Source organism: Perca fluviatilis, chromosome 1 (assembly GCF_010015445.1).
Source record: "Perca fluviatilis chromosome 1, GENO_Pfluv_1.0, whole genome shotgun sequence".
Lineage (NCBI taxonomy): Eukaryota > Metazoa > Chordata > Actinopteri > Perciformes > Percidae > Perca > Perca fluviatilis.
In genome coordinates this window covers 18,911,007-18,930,940 of record NC_053112.1, presented here as the reverse complement: position 1 = coordinate 18,930,940, position 19,934 = coordinate 18,911,007, and the positions used below count along the sequence as shown (strand labels likewise).

The window sequence follows — 19,934 nt, the reverse complement described above, 5'->3', positions numbered from 1 at the left end:
TTGCGTTTTTTCTCTTCATTCTTTTGATTTTTAAATTTTTTCACAGGAAGAAAAGATGGAAGTAGTGGAAAAATATTTTTTGTTGTTTGGGATACTTTTTTAAAACCATTTTAATACAAGAGAAAAGATGGCAAAGCTTGAAAAAAATAAGAACAGAAAGGACAGTTTCCAAAATGGTAAGGAATCGCCAATCAGGGTTTTGAGGCGGGTTTAGGTGTGACAACAAGAAGCGACTGTTCAGTCTAAACAACATGGGAGCTTCCACGGATGAGATGAGCGTAGCTATCGCACAAATTTTATCCGAATTAGAAAGTATTCCTTCATTGAAAGAAGAGCAAAAAACGGCACTGGAGGCTTTTCTCGGAGGAAAAGATGTTTTTGCTCTTCTCCCGACTGGTTTCGGCAAGTTTGATCTGATTGGTTGATTTGGCCCGTCTTCACCAACATAGGTGGTGATAGACAGATGGTTTATCCAATCAGCTAACCAGTATTTTTGCCCCTTCCCAAAAGTTCTCCAACGGAAAGTTCCCAGTATTTTGTGGCTATAGTAAAAAGGCTTTGTGTGTGTCTTTGTGTGTGTGTGTGTGTGTGTGTGTGTGTGTGTGTGTGTGTGTGTGTGTGTGTGTGTGTGTGTGTGTTTGACCCATGTTACTAAACCTCAACTATGTGTAAAGAGTTAGCAATAAATTAATTGGAAAATGATATTTTCCAAAAAATGGAAATTAATAAAGTTAATTATAAAAAGTAAAGAGCACTATGGTATAAAAGAAAAAATGTGTAATATAGAAATGCCTCATTGTGAGGGGAATGTGCTTACTTTGCAATATGTGTAAAGTTTCAACTGACATTGGAGTGCAGTAACTCTGAAATCTGTATTTCCTGTGATACTGGGTTCACATGCCTCAATATTTAACCTGAACTCTACTTTACCCCGTATGCTAGCGTACCCAGCATTCCCTATTCTGTTTTCCTTTTTTGCAGCCAACGAGACCAGAGTCAGACCAACTGCAACTTCCGGGGCACAAAAGTGAGGCCACTGCGAAAGTGTCTTAAACCTGCATTCTATCAGATTCCCAGCAGGTTACATGTGGCCTGGAAAAGGTGAGTAATTCCTCGTTGAGGCCCGTTTCAGGAAACCTACCCGGCTGTTAGCTGACTCGTACATGTCCCCCTCCACCTTTCTGGCGTAGGCCACCAGGTTCTCCATTCGTCTGTCCTTCAAAGCTGCCGGGTCAGGGGTAGGGAATATGGCTTGTACTCTGCCACAGAAGAACAGAATTTGCATCAATGAATCTCTCCAATTTCTACTACTGAACTTACTTAAAATCAAAGTTTGAAACGACAGTCATGAGAGGGGTGACTTAACAAGTAAGAAGGCTAACTATCATTCTCAAATGGTTACAGTTCTCCAGCAGGGGTATGCACTTACAGTTTGTGTACGAGGTGATTGCGCAGGTCTTGAGTGACATGCTCGTGCCACGCTTTCCTGGTGCCTGTGGCAGAGATGGGTGCTGCTGTTGGTAGGTTGCCCATTGAGCCCACAGTGGACCCGTCTGACAGCAGCTGACTGGAGGTGGAACAGAAGGACGGACAGAAGTTACAGCTTTGATTTATGCATTTTCAAATATAGTGTCATTTCTTTTTCAGGCAACTGCACTCAGCATCCGATCTAGTAAATCTGTATATTTTAAGTAGCTTCTTTAAGTTTCCTGCAATAAAAAAAAAGTGTAGGGTCAAGGAATGCAATGTAGTTATTGGCTGGGACTGACTTGTTAGTGTTGAGTGCGTTGGGTAGGGAGTCCGTGTGCAGGTTTGTCTGTTCTGAAGTAATCACGCCCAGTGTCGCACCTCCAAGAACCATCTGGCGTTCTGTAAATACAGAGCGCTGTGAGCAAACAGCACCGCCTTGATTTCAAAACCAAGCTCAGACTACACAATATGGCCGCAATGTCTACAACTGAAGATTACTCTATCCAATAACAAAACATACTTAAAATAGCAGCTTGACAACAAACACTTGAATTAACAAAGTTTTTTTTTTTTTTTTTTTTTTTTAAATCATTAGACCCATTTCGCAAAGCCTTGCAGTTGAATGTGCATTTATAAGTCAATCAATACATGCATCCATACATTTGAGAGAGGACCCAATATCGTAAGGATTCTAAAAGTGCACACAGAAAATATAGGAATAAAATCATACTGTTTGGCTTTACCAAGTGCATTGATGGGTCTCATCTGCTGCGGAAGCTGTTGTTGCTGGGCGTTCTGTGCACCTGCAGTCTGTCCTGGGGCCCCCCGGGCCTGCCTAGTGGTCTGGCTGCTGTAGGGCAGCCCAAGTGCCTCGTAGGCTCGCTGCATGGAGCTGGGGTCTATGGGGGCTGAGGTATTGATGGTGGGAGCACTGGGCTGACCCACACCAACTGAGGACATAGGATTCTGGAGGCCCGTATTGGGGGAGCTCAGCATTGCTGGGGTGAGAGACGGAGCAGTCAGTCCAAAACACTTAAATACAATCCTACTGAAAATACTGTCAGCAGTTTGAACGGTTGGCCATCTTACGCAAACGAAATGCAAGTGTTGATACTGTGCCAAGCCCAATAAATCTTAAAAATAATCTGCTTTGGTGAAAACATGGCAAAGACGTAGAATACTTAAGACAGGTAGTACCAAATACACATGCGTTCACACTTAAACTTCTGGCAAAGTCACATGGCAACATGATACAGTGGGAACATAATGTAAGGCTAAACGCTTTAAACAGCAGTGAACTGAATAAATGCATAAATCCCTTCAGGGGACAGAGCATTAGCAAAATTTTCTGGGTTCAGGCTTTGGTCTGGTTAAAAAAGCTCCTAGTTTGTGCAAAGAAAAAAATGTGAGGAGGCAGAACAAAGAAATACTGCGCTCTGCTTGTGTTGGCAGGAGAGACACAAGCCTTGGCGTCATGTTCTTTAACATGCAAGCTAAACAGGGACAGACCAACGCTGGGAGGATTTAAGTGATGAAAGATGCTGAGCAGAGTGGTAAAGTAAAGAAAAATAAATGGGAACAAAAGTGTAAAGTCACTAATGTAAGTAATCTAGAGAGCTAACAAACTATTGTAAGTAATGCAGAGAAAAGAAAAAATGGTAAACAGACTGTGAATCTGTGACAACAGCTACATGGGGAGAGTGAAAAACAAAACAGATAAAAAAAAACTGTGTTAGAATGAGGCAGAAAGAGTGTCAAACTCAGCTCTGTTCTAGTGGGGAGCAGCAGCAAACAGCTCAACAGCCAATGGCTCAGCGGGACAACTCTGTTTCCTCCCTCTTTCCCTCCATCACACTCCTATCCCTCCTGTGTGTCAGATTACAAGCCCAGTAGGATAACACTCTTACTCACTGAGTGTTTTTTGTCATTGTGGAAAAGCACAAACCTAGAAATAAATTGCCTGAATGGTAAAATACACAAAACATTCTACAATCAAACATCTTTGGCTGGTTTCAGGAAAGCCACAAGCAGTTCTTCTAATTCTTTCTAAAAGGCGGTCACTATGGACTACTAGAACTCAATACTCTAACATAATCAACAGTGGCTGAGATAAAGACTGGGGCCTTTGTAAAACGAGCACAGAGCTTGCCATGTCTAGATGTCCTGCTTATTCAACATACTTAATGGAAGTAATTTAGCCTTGCGTTTGGTGCCTGTGGTGACGTTGAGCGACTTGACAATGGTCAAGCGACAGCGGGCCACAGCCTGCTTCTTGTACTTACGCTGCTGGGTGCGCTTGTCACTGGCGTTCTTCAGCGGAAGGCAGACAGGACAGTCGTGTCGTGTGCAATTTTTCCAGTGGGAGATGATCTGCCTGGACGACGCACAGTGAGCCACTGCAGAGAAAAAGAGACAGAAAGAGGGCAACAGGGCTTAGTCTTGACGCTGACAGTTTTCGTATTTGGTCACCTCCGAGAAATAAACACTGGGAATCACGTCACATTTACCCCGGAAATGATAAATGAAACACTTGCCGTTTTTTCGACACGTCTTAGGTTTAGCCTTGTTTTGTTTTACATTAAAGTGTGTAAACATGACCAACATGGTTGTTGTTTTTCTGTATCAGCTTTTCACCTGTTCTTGCAACCACAAGCAGCAGGTAAATGTTTTCCCAGCCCGACTTAACACTGCATTTAAAAAAAAATGTATCTGTTAGTCATGAGTTTCCTAGGAAAGGGTTGATTTTTCTTAACCTGGCTGAAAACGGGTTATATGAAAACACTACCATACACAAAATGTGGACTTGCATTATTCTCAAATCTAGGAGAAAATATAACTTGCTATATAAAAATGATTTAAGGATGGGCCTAGCGGTCAGCTCACTAAACAAATTTCCACTCTTGGAAGGCTGTTGGTTTGGCCCAGTGGAAAGGGAACTATACTGCATTTCCTGATGCGTGACTGAACAAACTGAGGTGCTCATTTCAATTGTGGCCAGGCTAATGTGCTAGCAACTAATCTGACAATAAATCACTAGCTGGCGAAAATCGGCCGTGCCCTTTTTAATATTACCACATATACATGTACAATTACTACCTGGCTTTAAGCTCCAAAGGGCTATGCACAAATAATCACAATTAAACTTTATTATCTTTGTAAGGACCCCAATACTACTGGCAAAGACTCAAACACAGCAGGACTATCATGTTGGTGGTTTTGGTACATTCAATGGGCAGTAATCAACAAAGGAAAAAAGCTCAGATCGAGGCCCAAAGCTTGTTATACCGCAGACTCCAAAGTCCCTCAGGTGAAAATGAACTTAACCAACAGATCTAAAACCTTAGAGGTGATAACCATGTGTTGGGGAACAAAATCTCTCTCCACGGTTATTTCAGTGGCACAGAGAAGCACAGATTCTGAGCTAGAGAAAATGAGCTGGCATGCAGGAAGCAGAGACGTAGACTCCTTCACACATAACCCACCTTGGCCTCTGAATATGATTGGCTTGAAATTTAACTTAAGCATTCATGTCCAAAGTCAGAACAAAGACATAGAGCCAAATTTAAATCAAGAGTAGCTTGTGGGGAATGTTTCATTGAAACAATGCTGATATAATAAGGACAGCAGCAGGTGCCAGTGGTTCAACAGCAGACAGAAACACACCATACTGCCAATTGGTAGAAATTGGTGGAGGAAGGTGTGGACCTAGCCTGCAAGCAGGTAGGAGGCGAGTGTGAAAAAAAAAGTGCTGGCTACACAGATACAATAATGAGGTAAAACTGAATATGACTAAACAAAATCTTGCAGCCAGCGATGGCAACAGCTTAGGCGCAGCGCCTAAGCGTTCTTGCACCACGCAGTGAGGGGGAGCTTAATTTATCAATACTAATGTCTGCATCCTGCAAAAGTAGTACATAATATCCACAGATGAGAGTGAATCATCTACCAGTCATTCCGTTAGAATGCCAGGTCGGAAGTGGTTGTTAATTAATGAGCGATGATGAGCACCGATAAAACGACGTTCATCACACTAATTGAGTGCCAAATAGCTCGGTAGTTCGTGAATAGGTACAAGAAGACACTCACAGAAGTCACTTAAAAGGACCAGTGTGTAACATGTTTAGTTGTTGATTATCAAAATCTGTGTTGCCTGTTAACACTAGGGCTGGGACGATTCGTCGACGTCATCGATTACGTAAATGCGTCGACACAAATAATGTGCGCCGACGCGTCACTAAATAAAATAAATAAATAAAACTTGCACGCAAATTAATGTAATGTAGAACTAATGTAATGCAGAACTACTGTTCGATACGCGGGTTCTAGGGACACCTAATCTGCAGCCCCACCTTAGCTCTGAAGCTAGCCGAGCTCCTCCGCCTACATGCAGCTTTTTGTCAGGTCGACGGTCCAGTGAGTGAGTCAGAGAAAGCAGCCTCTTTAAGATCGCAAGTTTGGGAAAACTTTGAGACTGTACGGCTGCAGCCTGGAGCCTCCCGTGTCATGTCCTCTCGTCTCACACCGTCCCCGCCTCGAAAACTTCGGTATTCGGGTCAGTTCCAGTAGTAGGCTACAGGCGAGAGTGGTGGATAAGACGAGGACCGTGTGTCGGTGTTGTTCAGCAGTTGTTTGGTATGTGAGTGGAAATACATCTAACATGCTAACGCATATCACCGACGCCATCACCCAGATGTGCCAGTCACTGGAACGAGACCAAAAAAAAAAAAAAAACTGTCCAACTTCTCCTCCCTACAGTGCTGAACCAGCCTTTAGATACAAATAATTAAAGTTAAATTAAAGGGAGAAGAGCTTGGATGTTAAACAAGAGTTTATTCATTATTTGACCTACTGTTAAATAAAATACAGGCTACTCTTTTTACTTTAAGTTTTTATTTTTGTATTCTTCCCGATAGTGACTTTATTTTGTTGTTGGATTGATAGCCTACATCTGGCTTCAGGTTGCACTACAAATTCATTTTACTTGAACATTTTTGTTAAACAATTTTAATAAATAGAGATTTGAACCTTATTGAAATTTGTTTTGTGTAAATTGTTAATAATTGAACAATGGGAAAATAATCAATTGAAAAATTAATTGTTAGATTAATCGAAAAAAGAAATCGCTAGATTAATCTTTTAATCTAAATTTAGCTCCTATTTTCTTAATGTGATAAAACCCATCCAGACCATGACTAAAGGTCATATAAACACAATTTCCAATAGTTTTTAATGTAGATGTTTGATATAGTGCTTTAAATCTTTATACTACAAAACATTGCTCAGAAAAAAAAAAAAACACATCTCTAATTTTGAAGGATTAAACAACTTTTGGTTATACTTGTTTTTAAGTAGCCCAAGACTGACAACACCCCTCCAACATAGATGCAAAGTTTGTCTGCAGAACATAGATTGTCCCAAGTGTTCGGAGTACACCTCCCAGGTGCTTGACGCCCACACCCTCAACCAATAGTGTGTAGTTGCGCAAAAACAACTGGTCAGAAATTCAGTGTTAAATGAGTTGGAAGTGTGGGTGCATGTGTCATTGAGATTAGTTTGTTTACGATTGTTCAGCAGATTGCAAATTGTCCTTTTTTTTAATTTATTTTTTTAAATCAAAGTTATATACGGGAATCATATGTAGGGAAAGCAAAATATTGTCATACCTGTGATTTCACAATGACAGAAACATTCTCTAACCTAAATCCCAGCAGCGGAATTTAAATCAGTAGTTTGCATACTCTGCTCTCTGTGTGTCATTTTTTTAATATCCACGAAAGCGTGATCCCAAACTGTTGTCATTCCAATGTCTCTACTACTACTTGGTAACAAACAAAGCAGAATTTACACAAGATCCATATATATCAAACGGTTTAGGATGTATTTGTTTACTTTGTCAAGATTGCCATGAACATTGATTAACGTTTAGAAAGAACTGAGTCGGAGTCTTAAGCCATTTAATAATCTAACCCCGCAGCAGCAAAGTCTCAATCAGTAAAAAGGAAGGTTGATTTCTACAAACTTTTCAACCCCAGGAAACTATCAATTTGATTTCATCATATGATTCTATCAAATGCTCCAACTCACCCTGGCAGGACTTGCCAGCCTGGCAGTGGGTCATGTGGTTGAGGACGTTCTTCATGGTGCGGCAGTGAGGCAGGGCGCAGGCCCTCACCTCGCCGTTGGCCTGCTCCCGTCGCTGGCACTTGTGTGCGTGAAGCAGCAAGACCAGCTGCTGCTGGATCAGCTTGCGCTTCTCTGGGTCGGCTGTGGGGCCTGCCGAAGGCACAGCCACACCTCCACCGCCGGCCAGTTGGAGCATTGCCGCCTGCTGCTGAGGCTGCTGCATGGTTGACAAAGAAAAATAGACAAATGTCAAAGTTGTAATGGGTTAAAACATGTTTTTATTGCAGGCCTGTCAATACCACAGCTGTAGACAGGCACATTCTTGTCAGTCACTTAGGTTAGGTACAAAAGTAAGCAAGTCAGAGACACGATATATTGAGTATTCGTACCGAACAGTCACTGCACGGGGGCAGAATACACAGTATGTAGATTGTTGCACGTAATGTGGAACCAAAGTTCACAAGGGCGATTTCGCCCAGAAAGCCGTGTGCTGTGAGCATTTTTTTCCCCAGCTGTACCAAACTCATAGCGAACCGTGACTACTAAACCCAGTATAAACCGAACAGTGACTTCTGTGTACCGTTACACCCTTTGCAGACAGCGCGTTGTTTGTGGTTGTGGTTGTTAGTGGTGGAATGTAACCAAGTACATTTACTCAAGTACTATATTTGTATTTTTCTTTTAAGTATTTCCATTTTCTGCTACTTTATACTACTTCTACACACTGATGTGTGTTTCCTTGCCGGATTCAATCATGGAGAAAATAGACCAGAAACTAGATTGTGAGCCAAACGTGGAGCTCCACATGGCTCTGAGCAGTCCAATTGATTACCATTAGAATTGCATACAGTCTAGGGTTAACTTAGACACCGAAGGGAAGGTGCCTCCTGTCTCAACCCGGCAGCTGCCAAATTGGTCCGCATAGCAAAACCTTGACCGGAGAGACACAGCTGTGGTACATTTGCGGTGTAATCATTAACACCGGTATTGTCACAAGTTAATTAATTGGTGGGAATCCCTATACTCAAATAGTACAGTTTACTGTTCATACCTCCACCCAATGTCAAAAACCAAACAAAATGTAACAGCGTAATATACAAGCATGTGACAAATGCCTGTGCTATATGCTTAAATAAATACGGCATTCTAATATATGGTACAATACAATTCAGGCATGCTATTGGCAAAGGACAAAAAAGCAAGAAATATACAGTGCAGAGCAATATTTTTAAATGGATTTTAAAAAAATATATACCTATACAACAATGCATGTGTATGGGATATGACTTAAACAACTATTAAAAAATTATGCAGTTATTCTTTTACTAGGATTACTTGTAAGAAAGAGAATATGACTGTTTCATGTTATAACTGGAAATGTACAAATAAAGTGTTTAAAAATAAATGATGCAGTAAAAAAAAAAAAAACTTTGGGACCGAAGTACTTGGGGACCTGTTGTACAAGAGTTTTTTTTTTTTTTTTAATAGAATTTTATGAATCTGTCTATGTAGATATTGTGGGATATTTATATGATTTTAGCATATAATCATTAAAAATGCTGTATCGAAAGAACAAGAAAATGATGACAGATGTATGTATTTCAACAAAAAAAAACAAATTAAAAACTTTGTAATTGTAAACAACCTTCAAAGACCTTAAAAGTATAGATTTCAAAGTTTACGAGGTGAACCATGAATGCAACATTAGGTCCCTGTTAGGCTCCCACGTTAGTGTGGGTGAGGTCTACCGATCTGCCCACAGTAAAACATCACAAAACCAGCTACAGTACATATCCACCACCGAAGCAGAAAAATGTGCATCATGACGTCTGACCTGACATCGCAATGGCTGTCGGCCATCGAAAATGACATCATCCATTGGACCAACTCTATCCCACACAATCAATTTTTAAGTAGAGATAGTGTGTCCGCGGCTGTCCTAAGTGTAGCTGGTGTGACCGCAGTTCTAAAACGGTGGACAAAAATAAATTAGCAAATGGAGTAAGGAAGTTAAGTACTGTGAAGTGAGGACCGCACGGCAAATAAACAGTAACGTGCATGCTCGCTTCGTTCACTTCACGGCAGTTGGCATCCAGCTTTTAGGTGCATTATCACCACCTTCTCTCAAAACGAGCAATACAGTGTTAGCATTTGCTGAGAGGTTTGTCAAGAAGCGAGTTGTTTGCTTCATTGGGAATTGCCGTATTGAGTGAAATTCATGTGTCTAAATATTTGTCTAATAACATTTGTGTTATTTGTTTGGTAATGTCTCAATATGCATAACAAGCACTAACCATGTTTGGCACGCTAGTGACAGTGGCCCCTTTGAGCTCATTGGGGAAGGGTGACAGGCTGTTGGCAAGAGAAGCCTTGTTCTGGAGCTGCTGCTGAGGGTTTAGCTGCTGGCTGGGCCCCATGGCACCCTGACCGTAGGGCTGGGCCCCAAAAGGAGCCCCATTACTGCCCAGGCCCATCTGGAAAGACAGACATATGATAATAAAGTTAATATAATAATTTAGAAGCATTAGCTTCACAGACTGACAGCACACACTACTTCGGCCTATAGTGCCAAAAAAAGGATCCGCCTTCATTTCAATGCTAATATGTCACTACAAGACCCCTCTGCAGATGCAGGCCCGATCATAGTTGTGCCAGGATGACTGTGCTTGGTATGGTCTAAACCAGTCCTGTTGTGTGTATGAAATATATATATATATATATAATATATATACACACATACACACACACATACATATATATATATACACACATATACATACATATATATATATACATATAATACACATACACATATATATATATACATACATATACACACATACATATGACACACAGACACACATACACAGAGAGAGAGAGACAAGAGAATAGCACATATAGCATATATACATAGAGAGAGAGACAGAGAGAGACACACACAGAGACACACAGACAGAGAGGCAGACAGGCAGACAGACATACACACACACACACACACACACACAGATAGACATACACACATACACACACATATGGACACGGATACAAATGATAGAATAAGACATGCAGACAAAAACGGATTATTTTTATTATTTAATTTTATTTTTCTAACAAAAAATAAATTAGTCCCCCCCCCCCGGAGGAAGACCCACACAAGAACAGACGAGCAAATGAAGGACCGAACAAATGGATGGACTGTTTTACACATGTACATAATGGACATCCACACAGACACATGACAGAGACAAATGGACGAGACAGGACCCGAGACAGGAGTTTTTTAGACACACCTTTTTTGAGAAGGATGGACCGAGCACACACAGGAAATGGGACAACCACAGAGTGGCACACTGGACACATGCAGGTGACGATGAGCAGTGGACACTGACATGCAGGAAAATACACAGAGCATGGAACCGGACACAGGAATAGTGGTGGACAAACACCACACCCCCGCAGGCACACAATGTATTACTTTAAGGAAAGCAGCTTGGAATTTATATAAGCTGCACGCATTATCTTGAATAGCAGTAGGACCTTTCTCATTACACTGGCCTCTGTATTCTAACTGATTAAGTGGTTTACAATACCCATTTTTCCCTACATGACTGACAGGGCTACAATAGCCATACATAAAGCAATAGTAGAAACAGGATAGGAGCATAAGATACGAGTATGGGCGTGAAGGAGTGACAGCGGACACCATAAACGCCAAAAACAAAGTAAAACGTACGATAAAGCAACACGGAGGAAGCCCCACACAAAGACTTGATGTAGTGGTTTTTATCTCTAGAGCTGCTGGCGGCTTGATAATCACAGGAGACCGGTTATGCTTACAACACACATGCCTTTTCCTGCAAATGCTGACAGTCATGCTTCTACATTAGCTTTTAATCTTTCTTGTGGTTAAAGCATGTGCACGTACTCTTATTTGAGAATGAATCTTAAAACACACACATTCACTATCTCTCCAAGTCTCTTCTCAGAAGCTTGCAGCATCTGTCTGTGTGTTGTGGTTAGGTACCGCTTCAGTGTCTTGGCTCTGGCACAAAATAGATGGCTTCCTACCGATTTCCTGTGAAACCACAATTGTGGCAAGCTAACACATAAGCAGCCAATGAGACACACCCACCCCACTACGGGGTTTATCAATTCAAGCCTGAATACAACTTAAGTCTTGATCTTAAATAAAAAAAAAATTTAAATCTACTTTCCTATTAAATGTAATTAAGATACAAACATAAAAGTAAATGTAAAGGTTTTTTAAACCTATTGGATGCTTAATAATTTTAATCAACTTAAACCTCAGACTCCTCACTCTTTTTCGACATCACCCTCTTCTCTTGACAGTCCTGTTGCCACAGCAGTGTTTCCCATGCATTACACACTGACCGCCACAAATTGATTTTCTTTTTTGTTTGATATTTAAAATGGGTAAAATCTTAATTTATTGTAGAGCGCATTGCTTTGCTCAGCCCCTCCTTGCCCCACCCTTCTCTCTCCCACAAACACATTGGACAATGGACCCATCTGTGAGTTAGTCTGTGTTGTAAGTTATTAGCAAGCATCAAGGAGCCTAGCAGGATAGCTGTAAGCTAACGTGGTGCCAAGACTACACAGTTAACCACAGGTACCAGGCTCCCAGGAAGTATGCCAGGCTTTAAAGAAAATTGAACATGGTGGCGAAAAAGTGAAATTACAACCTCCAGGACCGTCATGTGATGCCTGCTGGCCCGAAAAGACTTTTTCGCATAGCGAAAGAGAGGACTTCTTCAACATTTGTTCTGCTATTTATACTTTTTTAAATATGAAGCTTTTTTTTTTTTAACAATTAAACAGGGATGCACCGAATATTCGGCCACCGGAAATTTTCGTCCGAAAATGGCCCAAAAGGGCATTTTCGGTTTTCGGCCGAAATACTTTATCACCGAATCAATACGGCCGAAATGTTGTGATGACGCAAACATAAACCGCGACCTACACATGTGTCAGTACTCGATCCATTCCACCTGCAAAGCGTCTCCTAAGCAAAGAGGTTGAGACGGACCACGGAGTGAAAACAATGAAAAGTACGCTCTTAGAGTCTGTCAGCACACGTTTCAGTGAGATCTATTCGGATCCTCTGCACTTCATCACGACTGTACTTGTTCCGCGTTATAAAGACCATTGCAGAAATGCAGAAAGAAAGCAGGGCGAACGAGAAATGATCCAGGCCGCGATGGACGTGGAGAATCCGGAGCAGCGCCCAGCGCAGGAGTAGCTCAGAGCGCAGAAAAAAAGACTTGTCTCTGCACCAGATGAGGGGCATGCACCCTCATTGTCTGATATGTTCAGTGAAATCCTGCAAGAAAGTGCCTCAAATAATAATAATAAAACAATAGGTAAGCTATTCTGTTCTTAGGCTACTATATACTGTATGTGACTATCAGATTGTAGCCATTTTTCTGCTAGATATTTTTTTAATTAAACTTTAATATTAATTTATACAATTGCAATGCCTTGATTTTAGTGAAGTTAGTACACAGTCATAGCCATAAATGCAACGGTACTAATAATTGGCGTAATTTCTTTCGGTGTTTCGGTCTTGGTTTCCTCTTTTTCGGTTTTCGGTTTTGCCAAGAATTTTCATTTCGGTGCATCCCTACAATTAAAGTGAACTAGCCTGACAAGCCAGACCCACATCAAGATGTTGGGTCTGGGTAGGCCTGTCACGATAACAAATTTTGCTGGACGATAAATTGTCCCAGAAATTATTGCGATAAACGATAATATTGTCATCGAGAGACCATTTGCATCTAATATAATGATAATGGCATAATAATACAGGTACATCTTTTCAAAGATCAATACACTAAAGAATATTTAACACTGGAACTGGAAGACATTTTAAATATCCACAATGTCTTTGATCTCCTTTAGTATGTCGTCTTTCACGCTGATGTACAGTTGTGGAATTGCCGTTTGTGACACGTAAGTTCTCAGACTACAGACTCTGTACTACATTTTACAATTATTTAACACTAAATATTAAATTTAAATAATATATATTAGATATACTATCTGCCACATGGCGAGTAAATGTACCAAAATAGTTCTGTTTTTCAGTCTTCATTTTCTTCAGGTCGGAGCTTTGTGGGGGCGGGCCGACACACAGAGACACACACACACACAGACACACACGCACACACACAGGTGCAACTCTGACATACTTTCCACACTCCGTGTCCGCGGACAGCTGTAGGCTTGTACCGTTAATGTTCTGTGCATTGTCGGACACATGCAGCCACTTTCAAAATTATCGAGCGCGTTTTTTTTATCGTGCGATAACTCGATTTATTGACTATCGCGACACACCATTGGCAGAGCTCAAGCCGAGGGGCGGGATAAACGGTTGTCTTTCAAATTCCCTCTGAACTTGTAGCCAACCAGAGCAACGCTAGTTGATAGATTAAACTTTTGCCGTATCCGGTTTGGAAAACTCCGAACACTTCAGTGCTTAACTCCAAGTCTTCCAGAGTTGCGGCTAAAGCCAATTCAAAAGACCACTGTCCACCAGCAGCAGCCATCTTCTTTGTTTTCAAGTAGCAGGGAATTCACGCGTAACTGTCGCAACTCTGCCTTATGTTAAGCCCGCCCACTGACTATGTGATTGGCCTAACCAGAATTTGTTTTTTCCAGCTTGCAAGCCAATGGAGAGTTGCTAGAATGACCCTGGCTGCAAATTACATTTGCTGCCGCTAGAGTGCGTCTAGATTTCTAGGCTAAAAGTCCATGAGAGCAGGCTTCAAATTCTTCACATCCTCTTCTACTTCAAAATCTATCTCCTACTCCATACTTTCACCTACAGACGTCATCCAAACTCTAGACCGTTCAGGACAAATTCAGCTATTCAGGGTCTATTAAGCATTTTGATATCTTAAAAGGAGAACTCCGGCCAACTGTTACCTGAATCTTGATCGCTAGATGGCTCAGAGTACTGTTGATAGGAAAAAACACGACCAAAATCGGTGCTAGCAAACCGGAGTTGCTGCAGCTAATGGTCAAAGCTCCCAGTTAGCTAAAATGCCAGTTGTGGGGGCATAATTCTAAAGAGTGCCTTTGTGCCTCTTAACAGACACAAAATGCAATTTAACATTTCTGTGCTTCAAGTTCAAGTTCATTTATTTATATAGCACATTTAAACAGCCGCTAGAAAGACCAAAGTGCTTTACAGAGCAAGCATATAAGAAAATAAAACCAGCAAGACAACGCATAAAACACAAAATAAAAACAGCAAAGCTAAGAGCAACCTTAAAACACAGACTCAAGTATAAAAAAGAAGAACCAACCTAAAAAGGAGTTCAATATGCTAATGAGAATAAATAGGTTTTTACCAACGACTTGAAGATAGCAAGGTTGGGGGCCGTTCTGATCTCTATAGGCAGGGTGTTCCACAGACGAGGCCCTGCCACCGCAAAAGCGCGCTCCCCTCTACGCTTTAGTCTGTCACGAGGGACTACCAGCAGAGCCTGGTCGTGTGATCTTAGGCTTCTGGGAGGGGTGTATGGATGAATAAGTTCGGATAGGTAGACAGGAGCTAAGTTATGTATAGATTTGAAGACAAAGAAGGATTATAAAATCTATTCTCTGTCGAACGGGCAACCAGTGTAGAGATTTGAGGAGAGATATGGTCATATTTGCGACAGTTAAAAATAAGTCTGGCCGCAGCATTTTGGACTAACTGAAGAGGGGCAATTTGAGAACTAGATATACCACAGTAGAGTGAATTGCAATAAACTAGCAGACACGTGATGAATGCATGAACCGCCATTTCCAGAGTTATCGTGGTTAGAAAGCCTTTGATTTTAGACAGTAAACGAAGTTGGAAGAAACCGGAGCCGATTACAGATGAGATGCGTTTATCAAATTTTAAGGACTGATCCACGAAAACACCCAAGTTCCGCACTCCTGCAGATTTAAAAGCAGGAAGACTCCCCAAGTCTTCCTGCTTCCTTCCTAGGCTTGTACACTGGGACCTTTCACTCGGGCTGAAAACAATGACCTCTGTCTTATCATCCTTTAAATAGAGAACATTTTGAGCCAGCCATGCCTTCACCTCCTCTAAGCATAGCAGGAGAGAGTTTAACACTGCCGGGTTATTTCTCCTGATTGGCATGTAAATTTGGGTGTCGTCCGCGGAAAAATGAAATACATGTTTCCTTAAAATAGCGCCCAGAGGCAGCATGTATAGAGAAAACAGAGGGAGCCAGAATGGAGCCCTGTGGAAGACCACAGGTCAGAGGTGCCATGGAGCTGGAGAAATTGCCCATCTTTACTAAGAACCTTCTGTCAGAAAGGTAAGACTGGAACCAATTCAGAACTGAAGCTTTTAGGCCTACCCAGGTCTCAAGTCTAGCTAACAGAGTAGGGTGGTCAATGGTGTCAAAAGCTGCCGAAAGATCTAGGAGAACTAGAACCACAGTAATAAGTTGGCCTTATTAAAGCCTCCCGCGGTTATATGAACACCGTCGGGGTGGGCCCGCTGCTGTTGGTTTATGGTGTTCAGCAGGAGAGAGAGCGCCGTGTTTACATTGGCGTCAGGTGGAATATACACAGCTGTGATGATCACTACGGTTAGCTCTCTAGGTAGGAAAAAAGGTCGGTATCTATATACTCAAGGTCAGGGGAACAGTGTTTATAATTGTCCCGTTATTACCCCAATTCTTATGCACGTACATACAGAGCCCCCTCCTCTGCTCTTGGAGGAGAGTTATACTCAGTAAACGTAATACAACTTCTTTTCTGCCACACGGCATTGTTTTGTCATTGATTACATGCCACTTTGCAACACAGTAATACAACAGAGACCTTATTTATTGATATTTATTGATTTCAATATTGATCGATCCAACATTCTTTTGTACCTTAAAATAATGTTTCCAAAATTGTTTCAGTGGTTCATTAACTCGTTCGAATGAGACATAAGAACAATGGTAATGGTAACAGTAATGGACAATTCCGCTTCCAACCTGTAGGGAGAAAAAGTGCTTTGGTGCCTACTATAAAAGGTTGGATGACAAGTAGCTAATGCTAATGCTTGGTCTACAACGTTAGCTAATTCTTGGTGGGTAACATAAGATTACGTTAAAGGCAGTTTACTGAACCATCGAGAAACAGACCCAGGCACCAGAGTCAAAACAGCGGCCATTCGTAACACCTCCCTGTTAGCGTTACCAATGTCCCTCTCCCCCTTTGCTTTTAGCCGTCTTTACAGTTAGCTAAACTTACCCGACAAAAGGGGGATAAGGCACCAAAACGAATAATACTAATAGTAACTTAAAGATGTGGTAGCATTGGATCTGGTGCCAATGTAAACACGGCCCTCTCTCTCCTGCTGAACACCATAAACGAACAGTGGCGGGCCCACCCCAACTGTGTTCATATGATCGCAGGAGACTTTAGTAAGGCCAACTTGAAGCACAGGAATTTTAAATTGCATTTTGTGTCTGTTAAGAGGCACAAAGGCACTCTTTAGAATTATGCCCCCACAACTGGCATTTTAGCTAACTGGGAGCTTTGACCATTAGCTGCAGCAACTCCAGTTTGCTAGCACCGATTTTGGTCACAAAGACACGGCGGTTGGAACCAAAGATCTCAAATTTGGACTCATCAGACCAAAGCACAGATTTCCACTGGTCTAATGTCCATTCCTTGTGTTTCTTGGCCCAAACAAATCTCTTCTGCTTGTTGCCTCTCCTTAGCAGTGGTTTCCTAGCAGTTACTGGACCATGAAGGCCTGATTCTCCTGAGTCTCCTCTTAACAGTTGTTCTAGAGATGTGTCTGCTGCTAGAACTCTGTGTGGCATTCATCTGGTCTCTAATCTGAGCTGCTGTTAACTTGCGATTTCTGAGGCTGGTGACTGCTTATCCTCAGCAGCAGGTTGGGTTCAAGAGATTACTGGCGTAACAAGCTTGCTGATCGCACTCTCACTCACATACACCGGCATTTAGCTAGCAGGAAGAGAGGAGTTGCAGACCCTGGAGCTCTGTCAGGGCAGCGGCGTTTGGTAGTCCATTAGCCCAAAAAACTGTGACTTTGCACGGGTATGGAGTGCTGTGGGCTGCCAGCCGTAACGGAGCTCAATCGAGCTCACAGCAGGCCGGGGTCTGTGAAGGAAGTCAGGCCAGTCGGCAAAGCAACAACACAGTCAGCACTGGCCGCTGATCTCCGACACACAGTCGGACAAAATTTGCAATTAGCCATCCATTTTCGTAAAGGGGCCCATATTTGAGCTTTACATTGTTGATTTCTCGCATAAAGTTTCAGAAGTGAATTTTGTAATGGAATAGGAAAGATATGCGTGACCTAGATTCAGAAGACTACCTGATCTCAGGTCAGTTGTGTAGCTATGTAAATGTTGGGGCGTGACCGTTCTCTTAATACACCCATGGGCGTGGCAAAGGTACAGGTCCTGAGACGCTTACATATGCAACTAGCTTTGTTGAGATTCGCCTGTTTTCAGCGGCAGTTTCAAAATATAAGATTTTCATAGTAAAGGGGTGTCAATGGGATTTTGAGCTTCTATGTATGTCCTATTTACCCACCGAACTGTCGTTATTCAACTCGGTTTTGCATTCTATCACCCCTTTAATAGAACATTTTTTGAACAGATAATGGATCACTATAAAACAGAACTATATAAATGAGTCCTGGTGTGGGAAATTCACACATCTAAAGTGCAATGTTAGAACCATTTCCTTCTTTTCACATCCAATATCCAACAAAAGAAATGTGATTTTGGTTTTTGGTGTCGTCCCTCCACGCCCTACTTTTTCCTTGCAGGTGTTGCATATTGCAAACTTGTTATCTTCTGGACACACGCCGAAGAATTTCCAAACAGCTGACATGTTGCAGGTTAATTCACGAGGTTCCGTACATGTACGAGAATAGCACGGACACGCACTTCACACCGCGAGCGGGTACGTGCGACACACGGCGGAAAAGTTGAGAGAAAGGAAAAAGAGACTGCTGTCACGTCCTTGAGAACTGTAACTCGTATAACTTATGTTGTCAGTTAACTGTAGCATCGACCGGCATGAAATCGTCAGATTGTCAGACTGACCTGCCGGTCGCGGCTGAGCACATGAAAACCGGCCAATTCCGGTCACCGGCCGGTTTATCGGTGCATCTCTAATTCTAAAGCCTGAAGAGTTGATCTGTAATAACTTATATATATATAAAAAACTTCGTGTTAATGTTTGTAACAAACACACACCTAAATATAAGTTATTACAGATCAACTCTTCAGGCTTCTCCTCTAAAGTACATAGGGCTGAAACGATTCCTCGAATAATTCGATTACAAAAAATCCTCGATGCAAAATGACTTGCCTCGAAGCTTCGTTAAATCATTGTTACCAACATATCGCTGACGGACGGTGTTTCCACACGGAGCATTATTACTGTCGCACAGACGCGGCTTAGTCTGCTTCTGGCGACACATGCTAGAGCGTAAATAGCGAGGGGCTAAGAGAAGAGACAGGCTGGAGAAAACGACAGAAAGTGTCCAAAGTTTGCAATGAGTTCAAACGTAATTAAAACTAAAACACTGTACTATTTTGTTGTTCAACAAGGTCTATACACTTGTTTTTCTAGCCCTAGCGCCCTTTAATAACAGTAACAAAATTTTGGTCTGAAACCCGATTGATGTTGAGACAAGATAGAGGACTGATTAATATAGTTATATAATTGATTGAATATTAGCGTTTCGAAAATGTTTGCCACATTGCTGATAATAGAAATGGGTCTGTAATTGTTAAGATCGAAAGGATCACCTCCTTTGTGAATTGGAGTTATTCTGGCACATTTCTATCTTAGTGGGACCTCGCCAGAGGTTAATGATAAGTTAAATAAGTCAGATAGTGGATATGCCAGTATGTCAGAGGCAATCTTTATAAACTTAGTTTCCAGACCATCTAGGTCTCTACCACTTCCAGACTTCAGTTCTGAGATAACTCTCTGAACATCAAATCATCAATCATCTTAACTACTCTAGGTCAATGCCTAACTTCAACCAATCGGGCTGCTTCTTAGGGCGGGACTTGCCTAGAACTGCTCTGGGATCCATAATAACGCAAACCATGCACACTTGTCTCGTGGGTTTTCCGGGGAAATCGAATTTCTGCTTAGTTGACGAAGAATTAAGGCAGGGTCTCTCAACTGCCAACAAATTGCCACTGTGGTGCCGCAATGTGTGCTGAACGGATTCCGCTCACTTGTCACTGCTGTGCGACTGTTCTAACACCTACAACTTTCATACAATATGGCTATTATTCAATTGTTAAAGACATTCACATTAACTT

The 19,934-nt window shown here is 41.8% G+C and overlaps 1 protein-coding gene across 1 annotated transcript in view; it reads right to left on the bottom strand.

The window, feature by feature from the left end:
* crebbpa (CREB binding protein a) overlaps window positions 1-19,934 on the bottom strand; it is a 62,482-nt gene that overhangs the window by 22,883 nt on the left and 19,665 nt on the right. Inside the window, exons 3-9 of the mRNA XM_039796625.1 lie at window positions 9,888-10,067; window positions 7,555-7,810; window positions 3,753-3,866; window positions 2,214-2,468; window positions 1,770-1,869; window positions 1,430-1,567; window positions 1,086-1,259 (exon numbers count right to left, since the gene is read on the bottom strand). Of these exons, the coding sequence (XP_039652559.1) occupies window positions 1,086-1,259; window positions 1,430-1,567; window positions 1,770-1,869; window positions 2,214-2,468; window positions 3,753-3,866; window positions 7,555-7,810; window positions 9,888-10,067 (1,217 nt within the window). The remainder of the gene's footprint in view (window positions 1-1,085; window positions 1,260-1,429; window positions 1,568-1,769; window positions 1,870-2,213; window positions 2,469-3,752; window positions 3,867-7,554; window positions 7,811-9,887; window positions 10,068-19,934) is intronic.